The sequence below is a fragment of the Octodon degus genome, unplaced genomic scaffold (genome assembly GCF_000260255.1).
Source record: "Octodon degus isolate 3935 unplaced genomic scaffold, OctDeg1.0 scaffold00059, whole genome shotgun sequence".
NCBI lineage: Eukaryota > Metazoa > Chordata > Mammalia > Rodentia > Octodontidae > Octodon > Octodon degus.
In genome coordinates, this window is record NW_004524635.1 from 13,429,383 (window position 1) to 13,449,116 (window position 19,734).

General features: G+C 45.5%; 1 protein-coding gene across 1 annotated transcript in view; it reads left to right on the forward strand.

Annotated features, from left to right (window-relative positions):
* Cmtm7 (CKLF like MARVEL transmembrane domain containing 7) overlaps positions 1-19,734 on the forward strand; it is a 57,539-nt gene that overhangs the window by 36,159 nt on the left and 1,646 nt on the right. The window contains exons 2-4 of the mRNA XM_023718497.1: positions 11,548-11,721; positions 16,537-16,635; positions 18,111-18,192. Of these exons, the coding sequence (XP_023574265.1) occupies positions 11,548-11,721; positions 16,537-16,635; positions 18,111-18,192 (355 nt within the window). The remainder of the gene's footprint in view (positions 1-11,547; positions 11,722-16,536; positions 16,636-18,110; positions 18,193-19,734) is intronic.

The window sequence follows — 19,734 nt, forward strand, 5'->3', positions numbered from 1 at the left end:
GCCAGCCAGTCCCGCCCCCTGGTGGGCTGAGCTGGCCACACACACACACACACACACACACACAAATAAATAAATAAATTAAAAAAAAAAAAGATAAAAAAACCTATCACTAAATCCAGCTTTACATATATTATTAAAGGACTTCTGAGTGCTGGGCACTGGGTTGCAGTGGGTTTATTGTGGATGTTGCCGTATGTACACAACAGGGCCAAGGTGGCACGGAGCTTTTCTCAAACTAAAGCATTGCTCTGGCTTATGCTGCACCTGAATATGCAGGTGCATGTGTCACACAACTTTTTTGCTGGCTTCTTGCTGAGGGTGAAAAAACCCTGCTTGTTTCAGGAGGCTGAGTGGCCTCAGCCATGTGTTAAAGGGAGAACCTGCCCTTGCTGGTGGCACCTGGCCCGCGAGGCAGCAAGTGGGGATTGAGCCAGAGCATGACCCAGCTCAGAACATGGACAGAAAGGCCCTCATCTGGTTATTCATTTATTTAATAAAAAGCCCAGACATTCTTCGAGAATCTTGGCCGGGGAAATAACAGGGAACAAAATAGAGTTAAGCCCCATCTGATTGTCACTTATATTTAGGAAATGACAAGCCAGTAAATACGTCAAATACCAGGCAAAATAAGGTGTTGGGGCTGGGGAGATGGCTCAGTGGAATAAGCGCTTGCCTGGTAAGTGCAAGGGCCTGAGTTCAATCCCTGGTTCCGAAAAAATAAATAAATAAATAAATAAATAAGAGGAAGAAGTTGAAGCAGAATGAGTGAAGACATGACATCTGCAAAGGATGAGTAGCTTTTTTTTTTTTTTTTTTTGTACCAGGGATCAAACTCAGGACCTTACCATTGCCAGGCAGGCATTTATGCCACTGAGCTATCTCCTTGGCCCATGCAAAGGATAAATATCTTTTTAAAAAGCAGAATATAGAACTATGTGCGTGGTGATGCAGCTTTTGAGAAGGAAGAATAATGCGTATGTGCTTAAGGCACAGTATGCAGAGACATGTCCCAAGTGCGGCTGACAAGCAGCACTGTGAATTTTTATTTGCATAAAGATGTGTTTACATAAATTAATTTTCTATAGTGGACAAGTATTGATTGGATAATTCAATTGACACTGTTTAAAAGCAGGTTACTAAATGTGGACAGTGTTCCCAAGAGGCCCCTCTTTCTGAGTTGGGGGCCCAGCAGGAGGGAGTCTGAGGCAGGCGTAAGCCATAGACTTGTGTGCTGTACTTCAGAGACCCAGGACTGTTCAGTGTCCTCCCCAAGGAGGACAGGTCAGTGTTTAAGTCTATGCTGAAAATGGGCCAGAGCTAGGGGAAGGGGCCACCTGAGTAGAAACAGGTGGGTTCTGCAAGTAGAACAGCTTTGCAGGAGCAGGCTGGGGGCCAGACCTGGGGCTGTGTGACTGGCCAAGTTACTTAACTTCTCAGTGCCTTGGTTTCCTTGTAAAACGCAAATGGCAGTGTGCTTACCTCCCAGACTGTTGTGATGAACCTTGTTAAAAATTATAAAGTGAGATCTAAGTACTGAGTGCTTATAGATGCAGCTGTAGTTGTGGAGCATCCAGTCGGGGGCATCAGTTGACACTGCAGCAGGAAGAGTTCCATGTGGGAGATGAGAAGTGTTGGCTGTGGGACTGGACGTGATCTCTGGCCACACCCTTGCAGCCTTTTGGGTCCTGACTTTTGTCCCTCTCTGTGTCCTCTTAAGGTCTGTGGTCCCTTCTCCTTCAGTGCTGCCACTCTGGCTAGTGTCCCTGAAGACCAGCTGCAGAGTGGCAGTGCAGTTTTGATTTTCATGGAGTGCAGATTGGGAAGTTACTAACCATACTGGTTAATGGGTTTGGGCCTGGTTCCCCGTAGCCCCTTTAGTTACAGCTTGCCACTCTCCTGTGCTTGCTGACTTTGGAGGAGAAGCCTTTCCCTGGGGGAGAACTCAGGCCACTGGGTCGCAATGTCCAAGCCAGCCTCTAGGGCATCCCTCACAATGCACGTACTTTGTAGTCTTGGGCATCAGCTAGACTTGGACCAGTGTTTTGGTCCCACCTGCCATCTGTGTGAGCTGCTTAGGGCAAGGGGGCCATGCCGGGTCCCCATTTTGCTCAGAGCTGTGAATTAGAACCAGAGCCATATTTTCATGTGTGCTGTGTGAGGACTCAGTGAGCCACCACCAAGCTGCTCAGAACGCCAGAGGTGTGCTACTGCTGCCCTTCTGGACTCCTCGCTCCCAGGCTGTGCGCTGGGTCTCTGCAGCTCTTGTCCTTCCTTGGCTGGTTCTTCCTTCATCCCTGCAGTCTCCATGTTGTCAACCCCAGACATCTTCCTTGCCCAGTCACTGCATCCTGTTTGCTTTTGCTGATGCACATCAGGTAGCCAAGTGCACACTGAAGTAACCTGAGAGGCAGCTTCCGTGCAGGGTCATTGTCATGGAGGCTGCTGGATCCAGACTGTGGGCCCCAGCCCTGGCTCCTGACACACTGTATGTGCTTGGTACAAATCACTTTGTGCCTCAGCCTCAGTGTCCTTTTTATAAATGTGAGTAGCAGTTCCTACCTCATGGTTTCCTGTGAGGTTAGGATGGGCAGTGATGCAGAACTTGGTGCATGGTAAGCTGACATCATTGCTAGTGACTCTGCTTGTCACACAGAAGCCATGCTGACAATGAGCAGACAGATATCCTTCTCTTTGAGGCCCCCTGTGGCATCTCCTCATTGCCCCAGCTGCCCCTGGGCCTCTGCTAACCCACTCCTCCAGGAGGCTTCTTGGGGAGCTGACTGCTCACAACCCTGTTGCCTACATGAAGAAGGATTCCATGATACAGCAGGGGTGAGAAGCACAGGATGCTCTTTTTCTTTTTTTTTTTTTTCCAAAATTTTATTGATAAACAGCAATGAGAGTTTCAAATCAAATCGGAAGTACAGTTTCAACAAATAACACACTGCATATATTCTTCTTAGTGGTTAATTGCTGTACAAGATGTGGACTTGAGATCCTATTTACAAACACCATTAGAACAAATCATTCTATTCATTAAGAGAATGCAACTATATATCTATCCTAACCACTTTGAATACACAGATACAAAATGGACATTCATTGGTATACCCCATTTTTTCTAAGTTCCGTTATTGAATATTATAGGTGTGTAAACTCAGCAAAATATTCTAAAAGAGTCCAGTAGCCCATAATAGCATTGGGTCTTCTGTTTAACTGGCAATGTCAGAAATTATTGACCTGAGTCCCCCACAGCTCAACATAACAGCATGGCTTCACTTCCTATATTTCGTCTTCATACTTTTCTAATGGATGGTTAAGACCAAGGTAAAGCAGGACCTGTGCAATAAGAGTTGTAGTTTTTTGGTCTGAGAAGGTCAGTGAAATCCCCTCAGGATTTATCCTGAGATCCTGTACCTCACACTGTAGAACCTTTGTCAGTGCAGCCATGTGGATGAGTCACGGCCATTGCTTGGCCAATGTGCTCTCTGTGAAAGCCTGAGAGAGTCTTTTTTCCCCACGTGACTCTCCTTAGGCACACTCTACATCATCGATCACTTTCCTCTTTGGCCCCATAATCTTCTTGATCAGAAAATTTGGGACACTACCGAGGTACATGACGTTACAGTACAAGTTCTCATATGTCCTGAGTCTTAATTGACCTTAGAAGGTTAGGGCCAAAATGTTGGCTTTCCTTGTAGCCCTCCTTTTTCTCTAATTTTGGTCTGCAAACTTAGGTTGTTAACCAGGATGCTCTTTTTCATTGTCTTGTAATTCAGTTATCCATGAGGAGTCTCAGAAATTGGGTCACGCACTGAAAGAGAAGAAGCAACAGAGAAACCATTCCTTGTTGCAAACAAAAACCTCTCATTTTCCTTTGGTTCAACCTAAGTACTAAACCACTAGATCTGTCACCTAACGAATGTAATGGGGCATCTTGCTACTTTTGATATGATGACATTTTTGGGTAAGCAGAACTTTCCAGCCTAGTCTTCCTAAGTGTGTTCCTGGTGACCCAGAGCTGTGATCCAGATGACAGGATTGTTGCACAAACTGACCTTTTGGGCTGTGTCTGTTGGAAGGTGATTGGAGACATGGGGAGTGTGGCTCAGGCTGAGTTACAGTGTTCTGGTTCCATCACAGGCTAAGAATCTGGATGCCCTCCTTCCTCCAAACCCTCACCTAGATGTTCTCCCTGCAGAGCCATACCTTTGGGGGCAGTCAATGAAGACATCCTGCCATCTTAAAGGTGTTCAGATAGGAGTCTCTAGAAGTCATCCATCCTTCTGTACATGCTAGGCACTGTGCCAGTCTCCTAAATGATGGTCAGTAGCAGAGCTGGTGGCCAGGAAGGGAGAGAAGTGTATTTTTAAAATGCAGAAGAATGTTGTGGAGCTATCACAGAGGATAACAGGATGGCCCAGCGACCCTTCATCCACCCAGTGCTGAACTGCATGCTTTCTCAGGCAGGGCACAGACAGTAACTAGGAAAGCAGCAGAGTCCTTGTCTTCATCAGCTTGCACTTCTACTGGAGAGGACAGTAAATAAGTATCTGCCAGGCACACAGGTACTTTACCATATGGGTGGCAAAGGTGCCTTAAGAAACTATCAGGTTCCTTGCTGGGGAGTGGCATATGACAAACCCCAGTCTCCCCATCTACCTGGGGAAGCAGAGGTGTCTGGGATCCAAATTTGGAGTTCCTTTGGGCATTATTAAAAGGTGCTGACCTGATTGTCGAATATGGAAACTATACTGGCCACAGGTTTTACAATTTAAGACCTTCAGGTGTTTTAAAGTTGATGATTGATTAGTGGACAGTGGACTGTTAGAAATGTTTCAAACTCTAGGGAAGGACAGACTGTGTAATAAGTCATGCTGGGATGATGAACTGACAAAATGGGTTAAGGTAGAGCCCTACCGTGTTCCCCAGGTCATGCTATCTACAAAATATGTCCAGCTGCTTCAGGAGCTGCGAATGAACGTGAAGCCTGGGCCATTCTCTCTGTGGGTCCATGGAGCCCACCAATAATGGACTGAAAATGAGTAGGAAAAAGTGTGTTTGTACCATGCATGTGCACACTTTCTTGTCTTTGTTCACGAGACAGAACAGTGTAACAACGAGTACTTAGCATTTGTTCTCGATCTAGATATGAGTCAAGGGGTGTAGGAGGACGTGCACACGTTGTATGCAAACACCACAGCCTTCTGCGTGAAGCCCTCGGGCACCGTCCAAATGTGGCATATGAGGGACAGGGATCCTGGAACCAAGCCTTCATGAATGCTGAGGAACAACTGTGTGTATTTTTAAAGGAAGTAAATATTTCTCATTAATGTAGAACACTTTCTAAGAACTAATCTGCAGTGGAGAATAAGAAATACAACTGGAAGATATTTAAAAATTGATGCACAGGCCTGCATGTATAGAAAGTCAAGTCTATCAAAAGACTAAAAATAAAAGCAGGGTCCAGGGAGATGGCTCAGTGGAATAAGCACTTCCTTGGCAAGTGCAAGGGCCTGAGTTCAATCTCCAGTTCTGCCAAAAAAATAAATAAATAAATTTTAAAAAATAAAACAAATAAAGGCAAATGGGACCGGGGAGATAACGCAGTAGAATAAGTGCTTCCCTGGCAAGCACAAAAGCCTGAGTTCAATCCCTGGTTCCGCAAAAAAATAAAAATAAAGGGGGCCGGGGAGATGGCACAGTAGGATAAGCGCTTGACTGGCAAATGGAAGGATCTGAGTTCAATCTCCGGTTCCGCCAAAAAAAATAAATAAATAAAATAAATAATAAAGGCAAGGGCTGGTGAGATGGCTCAGTGGTCTAAAGCACCTACTTAAAACAAGCTTAGCAAAGCACAGGGACCTCGGTTCAATCCCCCACCACCACATGCCAGCCAGCCCTGCCCCCTGGTGGGCTGAGCTGGACACACACACACATACACACACACACACACACACACACACACACAAATAAATAAAAAATTAAAAAAAATAAAAGCAAATGAGAAATTGAGAGAATATATTTGCTATCACTAGCAGATAATAAGCTAAATCAGAATATAATTCACCAAATTCATAATAAGAATACGAACAGTAGAAAAATAAGTCAAGGGGGCCTGAGTTCAATCCCTGGTTCCGCAAAAAAAAAAAAAAAAAAAAAAAAAAAAGAAGAAAAAGAAAAAAATGAGTCAAGAACATGAGCAGGCAATAACCAACAGACATGAAAAGACATCCATCTCACTGGTAATTGGGAAAATGAAAACAAAACAAGATACTTCTGGTCTTTTTAAATACTGCTGATCCTAATCATCTGTGTTGGCAACCTTCCCCGTGCAGGGGAATGCAAGTGGTTTTCACGTAGCATTTTGGCAACAACAAAATCTTAAATGTGCATATGTTTCCACTCAGTAATTTCATTTCTAGGAATCGCTCAAATATACTATGAAAACAAGTATACCCAATTCCTTGCAGAGTTATTTGTATGGGTGAAAAACTGGGCATGTGCTAAATGCGCATCAGTAAAAGGCCCTTAGGCCTTGGTGCCCAGCCAGAGGCCATCTTGCCCCTCCACTCCAATATGCCAGTCTCTCCCTATTCCCTGCTTGCAACAACCAAAGGTGTCTCCAGACATTGCACAAAGTCTATTCTATGATACTACTGTAATGGAATCTTTAAACAGGGAGCTGAGGTTAATTTGCTTGGAAACAGCAGAATTTAGTCAGATTTAGGAACTACTAAATTCATCTTACTACTTGCCCAGTGCCAAGCCAAGCCAAGCCATTTGTGGGCCTGCCAGAATTTACAAGTGTGGTTTTCAGCCACCAGATCATCATCCGTGACTCTTGACTTGTTTTGAGCAAGCCTGGCTTTCATCTCGTGGGCTCTTCCAGAAAGGCCTCGCAGCATTGGGTCTGGGAACTTTGGTGGTGGCTTTCATCAGTTACCCCCCTATGCGCCTGCCAGGCTCTCCTTGAAGTACCACCCAAGGTCAGAAACGGGAGGGTGGAGTTGGGTGACGCCAGCATCCAGCCCGGGGATCCCAGAACAAAGGTGCCTGATGACATCTTCGGCCACACACAAAACACACTTGGTGGCTCAGATGGCCATGGCATGGAGGCTCGGGACCACACAGGGAGTCTTCCCTGGCTCAGGCTGCAAGTGATGCATGGCAGGGTCTCTGTGACTACACCAGCCTCCTCAGTCCAGCTAGACAGAGGGCATCTTCAGAAAGCTGCCTCTTCGGATGTTTCCAGAAATTTAAAAATTTTAAATTTTTCAAAACCCCTTCCTGGAGAGGTGCTCACCCAGCTGAGAACCTAGGAAGTGCATGACACCCTGAAGGCAGGTGTCCACTTGAGTGCGGACCTCAGGCACAGTTGCATCTCTTGTGCATTTCAACTTTCTTATCTTCGGTGAAACTGAAGCTCACACAGCCTTCATAAAAGGGTGGCTTCTTTTAGTAAGAATTCAGAAAGAGTGGAGTCAGGAGGGTTGTGGGTTCAGGGACCAGGGACGTCCCTAATCTCAGGTGACTCTAGTAACTGCAAAGCATCACAGCCAGTCCGGGGAACCTTGCTTTGGGTTGCAGATTCTTGTTGCTTTATCTTTAGATTCCTGGGCCTCTGCTAGGTATTTCATTTTCAACTTTGATGATAGTTGCATATATAAAAAAGTACATGAAGGGGGCTGGGTGGCACCTTAAGAAATAAGGAAACCTTTGGAAGCATAATGTGTTTCTCCAGTGGAAGCACCTCTGTCTCCCAGGCAGCTGGCGGGCCTCCCTGTGCATCTCGCAGCTGCCTCACCTGGCATCTCTCAACTCAGGCAGCCTGGTGGGTTTACTTTTTGTTTCATTCTGCACTGAGGATTGAACCTAGCGTCTTTACACTGACCTACATCCCTAGGCCTTTTACTTTTGAGACAGGGTCTCACTAAGGTCCCAGGCAAGACATGAACTTGCAGTCCTTCTGCCTGAGCCTCCCGGAGTGCTGAAATCACCAGCATGCTCCGCAGCACCTAGCTTAGGTTTCCTTTCCTGCTGGCAACAGGAGGGCTGAGAAGGAGGCAAAGTGGACACCTGGGGGCCTTCAGTGTCTAGTTCTTTCTTCTGCTTTGACCTTCTAGTTGTTGCTCCCCAACTGTTGATCTAAATGACTCAGTGTCCCCAGAATTTAGATGCTACTGCTGGCCTCAGAATTTCTGAAAATGTTGCTATCTGTGTGCATGCATGTGTGTACATGTGCGCATGCACACTCAGGTCTACTTCATACTGGTATGAGTGAGTCCTTGCGTGAAAGGAAGCTTTTTGGAGCCTGCCTGAGCACACACTGCATGCCGACTTAGGTTTTCTAAAACAAGGCTTTCCTAAAGAAGGACGCATGGTGAGTGGCCTGTGAGCAAGTGGACGGAATTCAGAAGCTTAAGTTCACAAGCAGGAGTCCCAGAGAGGTTAGAGGGCTTGTGACAGCCAGTACTTCCTGCTGCACAGCACTCAGCCCCAAGGTGCTCCAGGGGCCCAGACCGACCCAGGCCCCTTTTGTCTTGGGGGGGAACTTGTACATCCTTGTGTCGCTATGAAGAAAGAGCCAGCTGTCATTCATGAACAGTTATAAAAATTGTATTAATTTCTACATGAAATTCAGAGTACAAACTTGCCTCTCAGACATTGTACTGCATAATCCCAAATTATGTGCTTTGAGATAGGCCTAGAAAAAAGATACTGCAGATCACAGGGATATCACTGGAGGACTGGGAAGACCCACACACCTCCCCAAATATGGGTGGCGTGGAGATGCGGCTCGCGCACGCTTGAGGGAGGCAGTCTCCCCGCACAGCCCTAGCTCAGCTCCAGGTGTGAGTCATTGTATTGTCATGGCTGGCTGGCTGCAGAGGAACTGAAAAGATGAGACCACTCCCGCTGCTTATTAGCAAAGGGGACTATGCAAATATCGTGGGCCGCTTTGTCAGGGCAACACTCTTATGTTTTTTATCTGTTAAACAGAGCGCTCTTCGTGCACAAGCATTTAGCCAATTCCTTTTTTCCTGTTTTGCCTATTACTGTACTGAGGACCTTGATAGAGTGCTAAAAATAAGGGGCTGCAGAAAACAGAAGCATTTTCACCATTGACCATTTTGGAATTAGTTTCATTATTTGATTTGATTCTCATCGCTAACTGACATTTTTCAACAGCAGTACAATATTTTCATCAGAATTCTTTATTTTGGGTGCTATCACGTGCACTGGGGTTTTGAGCAGAAACACTGGCATCTACCAGTTAAATCCTAGTAGCGTACCTTGCCCCAGTTGTGGCAACAAAAATCCATCCAGAAATTGCCAAATGTCTTGTAACATGCAAAGTCACACACAGGCGGGCATGCCCACCCACAGAACACCCTTTGAGAATCACTGTCGTAGGAAAGAGGCAATATAAAATAATATTTGTCCTAGATTCACTGTGTTTTTAAAATAGATCCTAAAGGGGGCTGGGGAGATGGCTCAGTGGAATAAGCACTTCCCTGGCAAGCGCAAGGGCCTGAGTTCAATCCCCGGTTCTGCAAAAAAAAAAAAATAAATAAAAAAAAAAAAAATAAAATAAAATAGATCCTAAAATTGTACACATTTAACCGTTATGGTTTGGTCTGTCACCTATGTGAAGTGAGTAGGGTTTTGTCCTTTTTGAAAGGCCTTCAAGGGGGCTGGAGAGATGGCTCAGTGGTCTAAAGCACCTACTTAGAACAAGCTTAGCAAAGCATCAGGGACCGCGGTTCTATCCCCCAGCACCACATGCCAGCCAGCCACGCCCCCTGGTGGGCTGAGCTGGCCACACACACACACCACACACTCTCTCTCTCTCTCTCTCTCTCTCTCTCTCTCTCTCTCAAATAAATAAAAAAATTTAAAAAAAAGAAAAGAAATGAAAGGCCTTCAAGGTTTTTACCTTGGAATCTTCTCTCTTGGAGTCTACGTTCGCATCCTGCCCATATGCTGCCAATGTTATGGACCTGACCTGTTCCTTCAGGAATTGCTCATTAGTTCTGCCCCTGACTCTGCTCATTCATGCAGCAGTAATTTCTGAGGCGCTTTCACCACATGCACTGGGATGAGCAAACATCTCAACCAGGATTCCACATCCGCCATTCTTTGCTTTTTGACAAGGGCTTAAGCTGGGGAAAGAACACCTGCATCTCACATGAAGGACTATAGACAACCCTTCCTGGACCTCACTGTGGTCCAGTAAAGTTTGTATTTGTAATCCCAGGGAAAACGTTGAAATTCCAACAAGTAATGCCAAGCTACCACTTCCAGTACAATACACACCAAGAGGATCCTAAATCCAGCTAAAATGAAGGCTAACTGGAACAAAGGCCCTGTCTCAGGGCCAAACCTGGATGTTATTCATGAAGAGGGGAGTGGCTCAGGGGTGAGTGACTGAGGGAGAGATGAGAGGTATTTGAGTGCTGTGAGCTGGACTAGGTAGGAGGCATGAAATCACCTCTGCAATATGGGGGGGGGAGAGACAGAGAGAGACAGAGAGAGATTGGGGCAGTATCTAGTGTTTTGGGGTCCAGTGCTTCTGTTTTGGTGTATAATCACACACCCTGAGATGTTAGGGCTTCTTTCTTGAAGCTCAATCCCAGCTGATACCATCATTCACTCGGCCTAGCTCACGCATACTGCTTGGGAGCTATAGGCAGGGCACCACTGACCTGTCCCATTGTTTTAAAGACTACACAACCAACAGCACTTTCCCTAGACCTATTTGCATTGCTTGAAGCCATTTGAGGGGATAAAGAGATATCCTAGCCAGCTCTGTATGTATCAATACACTGAGGAAGACCCAAATGCTGTTTGAAAGAGCCGTCCAAGTGGCCCTTCACAGAAGAACATTGTCCCTAGAGTCAGACCTGAATTCAAATACATATCTACTACTTACAAGTTGAGTAGCGTTGGCCTAATTATTGGATCTGTGTGCCTCTGCCTCCCTTAGAAAACAGGGCTGATTTTGTCTTCCTAGCAAGGGTTCTGCAAGGCCTCTGAGGCCATGTGTACCACACATCGAATCACTAAAAGGGTAATTTATTGCCAGCCAACTGGTAGGTGTAATGAGCAAATTGCCTTCTGCAGATCTAAAGCAGACAGATATGGGCAACTTTATATGGCTCAACCCAATATGCAATCCCAGGTCTAGGATAACACTGTCCTCTACCCTTTCCTCTGGGGAAATCTAGCAAGTAAATGGGATAGTTGTGCTTTGTTTTCCTATGCTCCTGCTCTTCTCTGCGAAGTCACCCTCCCTGCACAACATAGTGAACTTCAGGAAAGACTCAGCTTTCATAACCAGCATGTGTGTCAAAGCTCAGAGTGTATGAAACGGCACTCTTTCCACCTTCCAGCCAGTTTATGTGGAAATAACCACATAATGAATTGTTGTGGTGTGCTAGTTCTGGCCTGCTAGGAGGACACTTACTTGGCTTTAGTTTGTTTGTTCCAGGTGCCTGTCTTGGAAAGGCATTCTTCTGATATCTCTGTGATTCCACCTCTCAGGTCACGCTGCTGATTGCCTTCATCTGCGTGCGGAGCTCCCTATGGACTGACTACAGTGCCTACAGCTACTTTGAAGTGGTCACCATTTGCGACTTGATAATGATCCTCATCTTTTACCTGGTGCACCTCTTCCGCTTCTACCGCGTGCTCACCTGTATCAGTTGGCCCCTGTCGGTAAGGGATCACCCTGCTCTTCCCACGCAGAAGCCAGGCATTGGCTGGACAGTGAACCAACAGGGTCCTTCCCACCTGCATGCCCCTCTGAGCCACTCCCTGCTGCTCCAGCCCTCCAGCCCTCCAGCCCCATCTGATCTCCTGCTGGCTTCTAGAATGCGCCTGCCTTGCCTCAGTGCTTATTTTCTCAAATGATAGGCTGTGTGTGTGAGTCGGAGAGGGAAATGGAAAGAAGAGCTGGAATGGACGATGAGCATTTACAGTGTGGGAGCGTTGATGAACATCTTTGGGAGGCTAAAAAGGACTGGCTGGGGCTGAGAAGACAGAGCAGAAGATGCTGAGTTCTTCCAGCTGTAGTATTTTTCTTTTTGTCCCCACTGTATTATTTTCTTAAAAGCTTTACTAACATATAGTTCCCATGTCATGCCAGTCACACATTTAAAGTTTACAATACCAAAGGCTGTAGTATATTTCCAGAGTTGTCCACACACAACCACAGTCACTTTTAGAACACTTGTATCATCTCAGACAGAAATTTCATCCCCTTTAGTTGTCACTTCCCTTTTTTTTTTTTTTTTTTTGTTGGCTCAGCCCACCCGGAGGGCAGGACTGGCACAGTATGTGGTACCGGGGATCAAACCACAGTCCCTTGTGCATGCCTAAGCTTGCCTAAGCAGGCACTTTAGACCGCTGAGTTATCTCTCAGGCCCCACTTTCCTAATTCCCATCTCCTCCAGTCCTGAATAACTACTTAACTACTTTTTGCCTCTAAAATGTTCCCACTTTAGATATTTCTTGGAAGTGGAGTCATATACATCGTCTTTTGTGAGGATTAGATCCTTTTAACAGAAAGTTTTTGTGGTTCATCTGTGTGTGGCATATCAGTACTTCCTGCATGTGTGTGTGTGTCTCTGTGTGTGTGTGTGTGTGTGTGTGTGTGTGTGCGTGCCTCAGCCTCCCAAGTGCTAGGATACAAGCGTGCACCAACACCACAACACCACACCTGGCTTTTCATTCTTTTTATAACCAGATAATAATCCTTTGTGTAGTTATACCACATTTTGGTTTTCATTCATTGATGGGCTTTTGGGTTGTTTTCACCATGTGGCAGTTATGAATAATGCTGCTATAAACATTTACATAGTAGTTTGTGTGGACATGTTTTCATTTTTCTTCAGTACATATCTAAGAGTAGAATTGTTGGGTTGTGTGGTAACTTTGTTTAATTGCTTTGAGAAACTGCCAGACTGGGGGCCAAAGTGGCTGCCCTATTCGATAGTGCTTCTAGCAGCGTGTGACGGCTGTGGTGGCTCCACTTCTTGCAAACACTTGTTATCTGAATTTCAGACTCTGACATTTGAGTGTTCAGTGGTATCACTTGTGATTTTGATTTGCATTTCTCTGAAAACTAATGGTGTCAGTGATTTTTTCATGTGCCTTTTAAATATTTTTATAGTTTCTTTGAAGTAATGTCTGTTCAGATCTCTGCCTGTTTTCTAATTAGACTGTCTTTTTATTACCAAATTGTAAGTTTTTTCTATATTCAAGTTAGAAGTCTGTTATCATATTTATGACTTGAAAATAGTTTCTTCTATTTTCCTGATTGTTTTTTACTTACTGGATGATATCATTTAAAGAATAAGTTTTTTTTTTAAATATTTATTTATTTGTGTGTGTGTGTGTGGGGGGGGCCAGCTCAGCCCACCAGGGGGTGGGGCTGGCTGGCATGTGGTGCTGGGGGATTGAACCGCGGTCCCTGTGCTTTGCCAAGCTTGTTTCAGGTAGGTGCTTAGACCACTGAGCCATCTCACCAGCCCAAGAATAAGTTTTAAATTTTGATAAACCCAATTTATCTAACATTTTCTTCTTTTTGCTCATGTTTTTGTATCATGCTAAAGAAATCTAAGATCAACAAGATTTACCTGTCTTTTCATCTAAAGATTTTATTTTATTTTTACTTTTATTTTTAATTTTTTCCCACACTGTGGGTTGTCTCTTTTTATTTATTTATTTATTTATTTATTTATTTATTTGGTGGAACCAGGTATTGAACTCAGAGCCTTGCGTTTGCCAGTTAAGCGCTTATCTTACTGAGCCATCTCCCCAGCCCCTCATCTAAAGATTTTAGTTTTAGATTTCAGGTTAGGTTTTTGATCCACTTTGTGTTATTTTTGTAGATGGTGTGAGGTAAGGTAATGCCATCAGTTGGCAATGCAGATAGATGGCGAGTTGTTCTAACACCATCTGTTGAACACATGTACTTTCCCCACTGAGTGATCCTGACACCACTGTCCAAAGCCACTTGTCCATAAATACATGGATTTATTTCTGACTCTTAGTTCTATTTTATTGATCTGTATATCTACATTTATGTCAAAACCACACTATCTTGATTATTATAGCTTTGTGTTAAATTGTAAAATTATGAAATGTGAGCCTTCCCAATTTCTTTTCCAGGATTACTTCAAGTCATTGCAATTCTTTGTGAATTTTAGAATTAGCTTTTGGATTTCTGCAAAGAAATCATCTGGGATTCTAATAGGAATTCCCTGAATAGCTAGGTCTGGGGAGCACTGCCCTTTGAGCCATGTTGCCTGATGCTCTGAGAACAGGACAGGCTCCTCCAATTATTCATTCTGCTTTCTGCTTTCATTTTTTAAAGGATATTTTGTAGTTTTTGGAGTGCTTTACTCTTTTTGGTGCTATTTCATGTGGAATTTTTACTTTCGTCTTCAGATTGCTTGTTGCAAGTGTACAAGCACATAATTAATTCTGGACACTAATTTCTGTACATTGATTTGTATCCTGAATCTTACTGAATTCCTTTACTTGCTAATAGAGTTTTGGTAGACTTCTTAGGATTTTTTTTTTTTTTTTTTTTTTTTTTTTTCAGAACCGGGGATTGAACTCAGATCATTTTACTTCTTCCTGTCTAATCTGGGTCTTGCCTTTTATTTTGTTGTCTTGCCTTATGCAAGACCAAATACATATACAAATACATAAAATACATTGACCAGCCAGAGCAGGTGTAATTATCTTTTTCCTGATCTTAGAAGACAGAAGCCCTCCATCTGTCATCATTAATATGATGTTAGGTGTGAGCTTTTATAAATGCTCTTGATCAGACTGAGGAAGTTCTCGTCTAGTTCGACTTTGCTATGTGCTTTTATCATGAAAAGGGGCATTAGATCTTGTTGATGTTATTTTTAATCCAATCTGACAGCCTCTGCCTCTTGATTTCATTCTTTAATCATTCCCATTTAACATTATTACCTTCTGTGTTATTTTGAGTCTCCTGTTTCACATATTCCAGGGCCCCTTTCACATTTCTGCCTTTCTGGAGTACAAGCTTGTCTTGGTATCCCTGATACTGATCAGAACAGGCAAATAAGAAAACGGAACCCAGAGGACAGGAACAAAGAGGGCTGGCTGGAAAGCAAATGTGGGAAGCACAGGCTCAAGCCTACTTTGTAGCTGGGTACTGTTGAGGCACCTTTCAGTTGAGTCAGTTTTCTTTCCTCTTTATGGGGAAGAATCTTGGAGGCATTCTTTGTGGTCTGCCTTACAACATGCTTCTCTGGGCACTAAGGAGAAACCAGGTCTTTGATTTGGCAGGTTTAGGGAAGAACTGCAGCTTTGAAATGGAAAGGATAAGCTGGGTGTGGTTGTGCACATCTGTAATACCAGCACTCTGGGAGGCTGAGGCAGGAGGACTGTAGATCCCAGAAGCCTGAGCAACTTAGCAGTAAGAGTTTCAAACTAGAAAATGAAAATGTAGCATGGTGAGAAGCCCTGGGTTCAATCCCCAGTACCAAAAAGAAAAAAGTATTTTCCAAAATATGGTAGCTGCTACTCAAATGGGCAGAATTTCATAGAGGAATAATTTCTAAATCCTTACTGAAGATAGCTGGCAGTGGAGGCATTCAGGAATCACAGTGAGTGCTCGGTCCCACCTCTCAGATCTAGTGTTCAGAGGGAGCAGGAAGGTATGGTATAAGCTTTCCTGTGCTGCTCAGTGCCTGAGGGCCAGCCTCTTCCAGGCCTGCAAAGATATGATTTTAATCCCAAGGAATAAGAAGGGTAGAAATGAACACCTGCAGCCATAGAGAGTCAGACCTGCCAGTAGGCTGACTGGCAGATAGGTTGTATGTCAAGAGAGAAAAGAGGGAACCACAGAAGGGTAACCTAGGTTTCCTTAGGAAAGCCAGCTGCTCCAGCACCCCGCAGATACTCTGCCAGCCTCACACTAGGCTCTGACCCTGAATCTGAGGGGTCCGCAGGAACCAGTGCCTGCAGCCCATGCCTGGGGTGACTGATGGAGTAGAGTGGTGCTGTGGTCAGCCACATGTTGTTAGTCTGGAGCTTTCTCTGAAATGGAGAGAAGGGCCCATATCGCTTTTAGGGCTTTGCTCCTCAGGTTGTGTCCATAAAGGAATTTCCTTTCCACTCTCCCCTGTGGATGGTTCAAGAAGCTCATTTGCTTATAACAGCTTTAGTCAAAGGTCAAGGCACTGTCTGCAAATTGACCTCAGGAGCGGAGCAGCCCTCAGTGGCTGCTGCTGCTCACCTGAGAAGCTTCCTTTTTCCACGTCTGCTGTCCTTCCTGCCACCCTCCATCTTTTCTTTAAGGCGTGGCCTCTTCCTGGTTAGCTGCCCTCTGGCTGCCTGTGAGCTGTGCCACTCCTGCCACAGTGTTGCTAGGGAGAAAAGGAAGAACCCTTCCTCCCTTCTCATTGTCCCTTTGGATGGCTGGTGGTTCCCTGAGGACCCAGAGCGGACCTCCCTACTCACCCCTGTGCTTTGTTTTCACCCCAGGAACTTCTGCACTATTTGATCGGTACCCTGCTCCTTCTCATCGCCTCCATCGTGGCAGCTTCCAAAAGTTACAACCAGAGCGGACTGGTGGCTGGAGCGGTGAGAATGTGCTTGAGGCTTCAGGAATGAATTCATATCTCGCATGCTAATTTTTTTCCTGATGGGGGCAGAAAAGGGATTGGTTTCTGGGGCCTTTCCTAGAATTGATTTTCTCCCCAACCCAACCAGAAGCTGCTCCAAAGACCTGGACACTTGGGCCCATAGCAGCCAGTTCTAGGTGGACCACCAGGGCCTTTGGTGGTTCACACAGCCCAGAGACCTCTCTTGAAGCACCACTTAAAACAGGGCCAGTTGGGTTCCGATCCGCACAGCCGCTGTGCACAGAAAGTAGTTATCCAGCTTAGCAGGTGAGGCCAGCTCACATGAAACAGTTAGCAAGCATGACATTGTCGACCAGAATAGCGTTCTGCAGTGATATAATAATAAACCGTTCAATTATGCAGTACAGACAGTTGGCAACTGGTGTGTATATAATGTGCTAATTGTGCAGAACAGACAATGAGAGGCCCGGACAGGCTCTAATAGACTAATCATGTGGTGCAGACTCTTGGTACAAAGGGAGCCAAGGAAGAGGCACTCAGGGTGGAAGCAGGCGGAGGCTGGTGGGAGCAGCGCTTTATGTAACCCAACATCCAGGCTTGAAAAGAAAATCAAACCTTGTTGAAACCATGCCCTGCATCAGGCTGCCCCTGGGCCATCCCTGTAGGATGTCAGCTGGTCACTTCAGCTGGGCACTAATGGGAGCATGGTGACCTGTAGGCCTTTGGGCCCGAGGACCCCTAGACTGTCGTCTGCAGAGCCAGAGCTCGAGTCGGGGCCCTGAGCTCACCTGGGTATAGCTGACCCTGGCTCATCCTGTGACTGTGGACACAACTGACCTCCCATCTCCATTTGTGTAGCTGTGAAGTGAGCAGGGGGGCAAGACTGGGAAGTTAGGAGTCAGCTCACCAACAGGGTCAGTGTTCAGCGGGTTTTACCCGCCTATGCTGAGCACAGGTGAAGAATGTGAGTTCAGGGCTTACAGTTTGTGGGGCACCAGGTGTGGTTGCTCACCCTTGACCTTACACTCAAGCACCTGGCAGACCTGAGGGGAAAGAATGCTGCCTTATTTCATTTTAGGCTCGTATTATTTAAAGACTAGCTATACAGGCCTCAGTCTCTGGCTCTTACACAGAAAGTCATTTCAAACAGTGCCACCACATTAAGAAACCCATTTGAACATTAAAGTCCAGTGGGTTGGGCCCAACTCAGTTGTGAATATAACCCAAGTCCAGGCACTGGGGTTGTATAGAGTGGGAAGGCTGAAGGTGGAGGCCCAGGTACCATGCCTGACGTGAGCAGAACCCAGGAGACCTGAGGCTGGCAGCTGGGCCACTGTGTCCCAGAGGACGAGGCAGTCAGGACTCCCATGCTCCCTTCAGCCACAGAGTGTGGGACAGGCACACGACTGAGCAGACAGCGCTGCCCAAGGGTGAGCTCAGTAGCCCATGAACTTCTCTCTCGTGCCCTTGCAGATCTTCGGCTTCATAGCCACCTTCCTCTGTTTGGCAAGCGTGTGGCTGTCGTACAAGATCTCCTGTGTGACCCAGTCGACAGGTCAGTTCCCATTATCTGTATGCAGAGGATTCGAAGGGCACCTGCTCAGGGTAGGAGGACCACTGTCTCTGGCTTCAGCAGTAGGGATACTCCTGGTGTGGCGGAGACTGGGTGTCCCTAGGATGTTAGAGTGCAAAGTCCAGCAAAAGCAAAGGTGAAACCCCAGAACCCTTGCTCTGGTCCCCAGCTGTACAAGCCCAGCAGTATCCTGGCACTTCATCCTCTGATAGGAAATATTTTCTTGAAGTAACTTCCCTTGTGACAGAAACAAAATCTAGAGCTTTTAAAACATACAAATGATATATTTGTAAAATGAAAACCAAGAAGCACACCTGGATATCTGTCCTCCCAGCATTCCCCCTTTGAAAATACATAGTCACGTTGCTTCATCCCCTGCCCTCTTCCTCTTCATCTGTCAGACATTTTCCCAGCCTCCTGGAGGATCCTCTTCCTCCACTCTAGGGATCAGTGGTGTTTCACTGACTTTGTTACAGGACCAGGCTGCAGTTTATTTAACTCATTTCCTACTTGAGAGCATGAAACTTTTATTTTAAAAAATTATTTATTAAACAGTGCTATCATGAACATCCTTGCAAATAAATCCTTGTACATATCCCTAATGGGCTTCATCTTTTAGAATAAGTTTGTAGGGGCTGGTGAGATGGCTCAGTGGTCTAAAGCACCTACTTAGAACAAGCTTAGTAAAGCACAGGGACTGCGGTTCAATCCCCCAGCACCACATGCCAGCCAGCCCTGCCCCCTGGTGGGCTGAGCTGGCCACACACACACACACACACACACACACACACACACACACACATAAATAAATAAATAAATAAAAATGTTTAAAAAAAGAATAAGTTTGTAGAAGTAGATTGCCACCAACCTGAACCGTCTGTTTTGATGAACCCACCTCTCTGAAGTAGCACTTCTCTTCCCCTTCTTTGTGCTTTTTCTTTCTTCCTAAAACACATCGGAGCCTGTGTGCTGCGCTGAGGTGCTCCACAAAGGTGGCGGTAGCACAGCTGCAGCTTCATCCCAGCCCTTCCAGGCTGAGGTTTCAGAGGCCGCTCAGTGGAGGGCCCACATGCAGCCTGCGTAGCGAGCGCAGGGAGGAGGGGTTTGGGGCTGACTGCTAAAAGCTAGGAGGTCTCTTCTTGAGATGACAGCAGTATGCTAAAGTTGTAGTGATGGCTGAACCTTTCTGGGAATTCACCAAAACCACGGTATTGCACACTCTGGGCAGGTGAATTGAGGTGTAGGAATTCTATCCCAGTAAACCTGCTTAAGAAAAAAAAGCAAAATGAATTTTTTTTAGGGGGAGAATGTCAGAGAAAAAAGACTAGGTGACATCTAAAACTAATAAAGATATGAATACTTGCATAAATATGTTATTTAAAATTATAGAAGAATTGCCAAAAGAAACATGAGGGAAGTTAAAGGGGGTCACCACCATCAGAGGAACGGGACTGTGGTGGGCAGGGGTAGCCATGGGAGTCCCCGCTGCGCTACTTAGCATCTTTTGGTCTATCTTAGAAATGT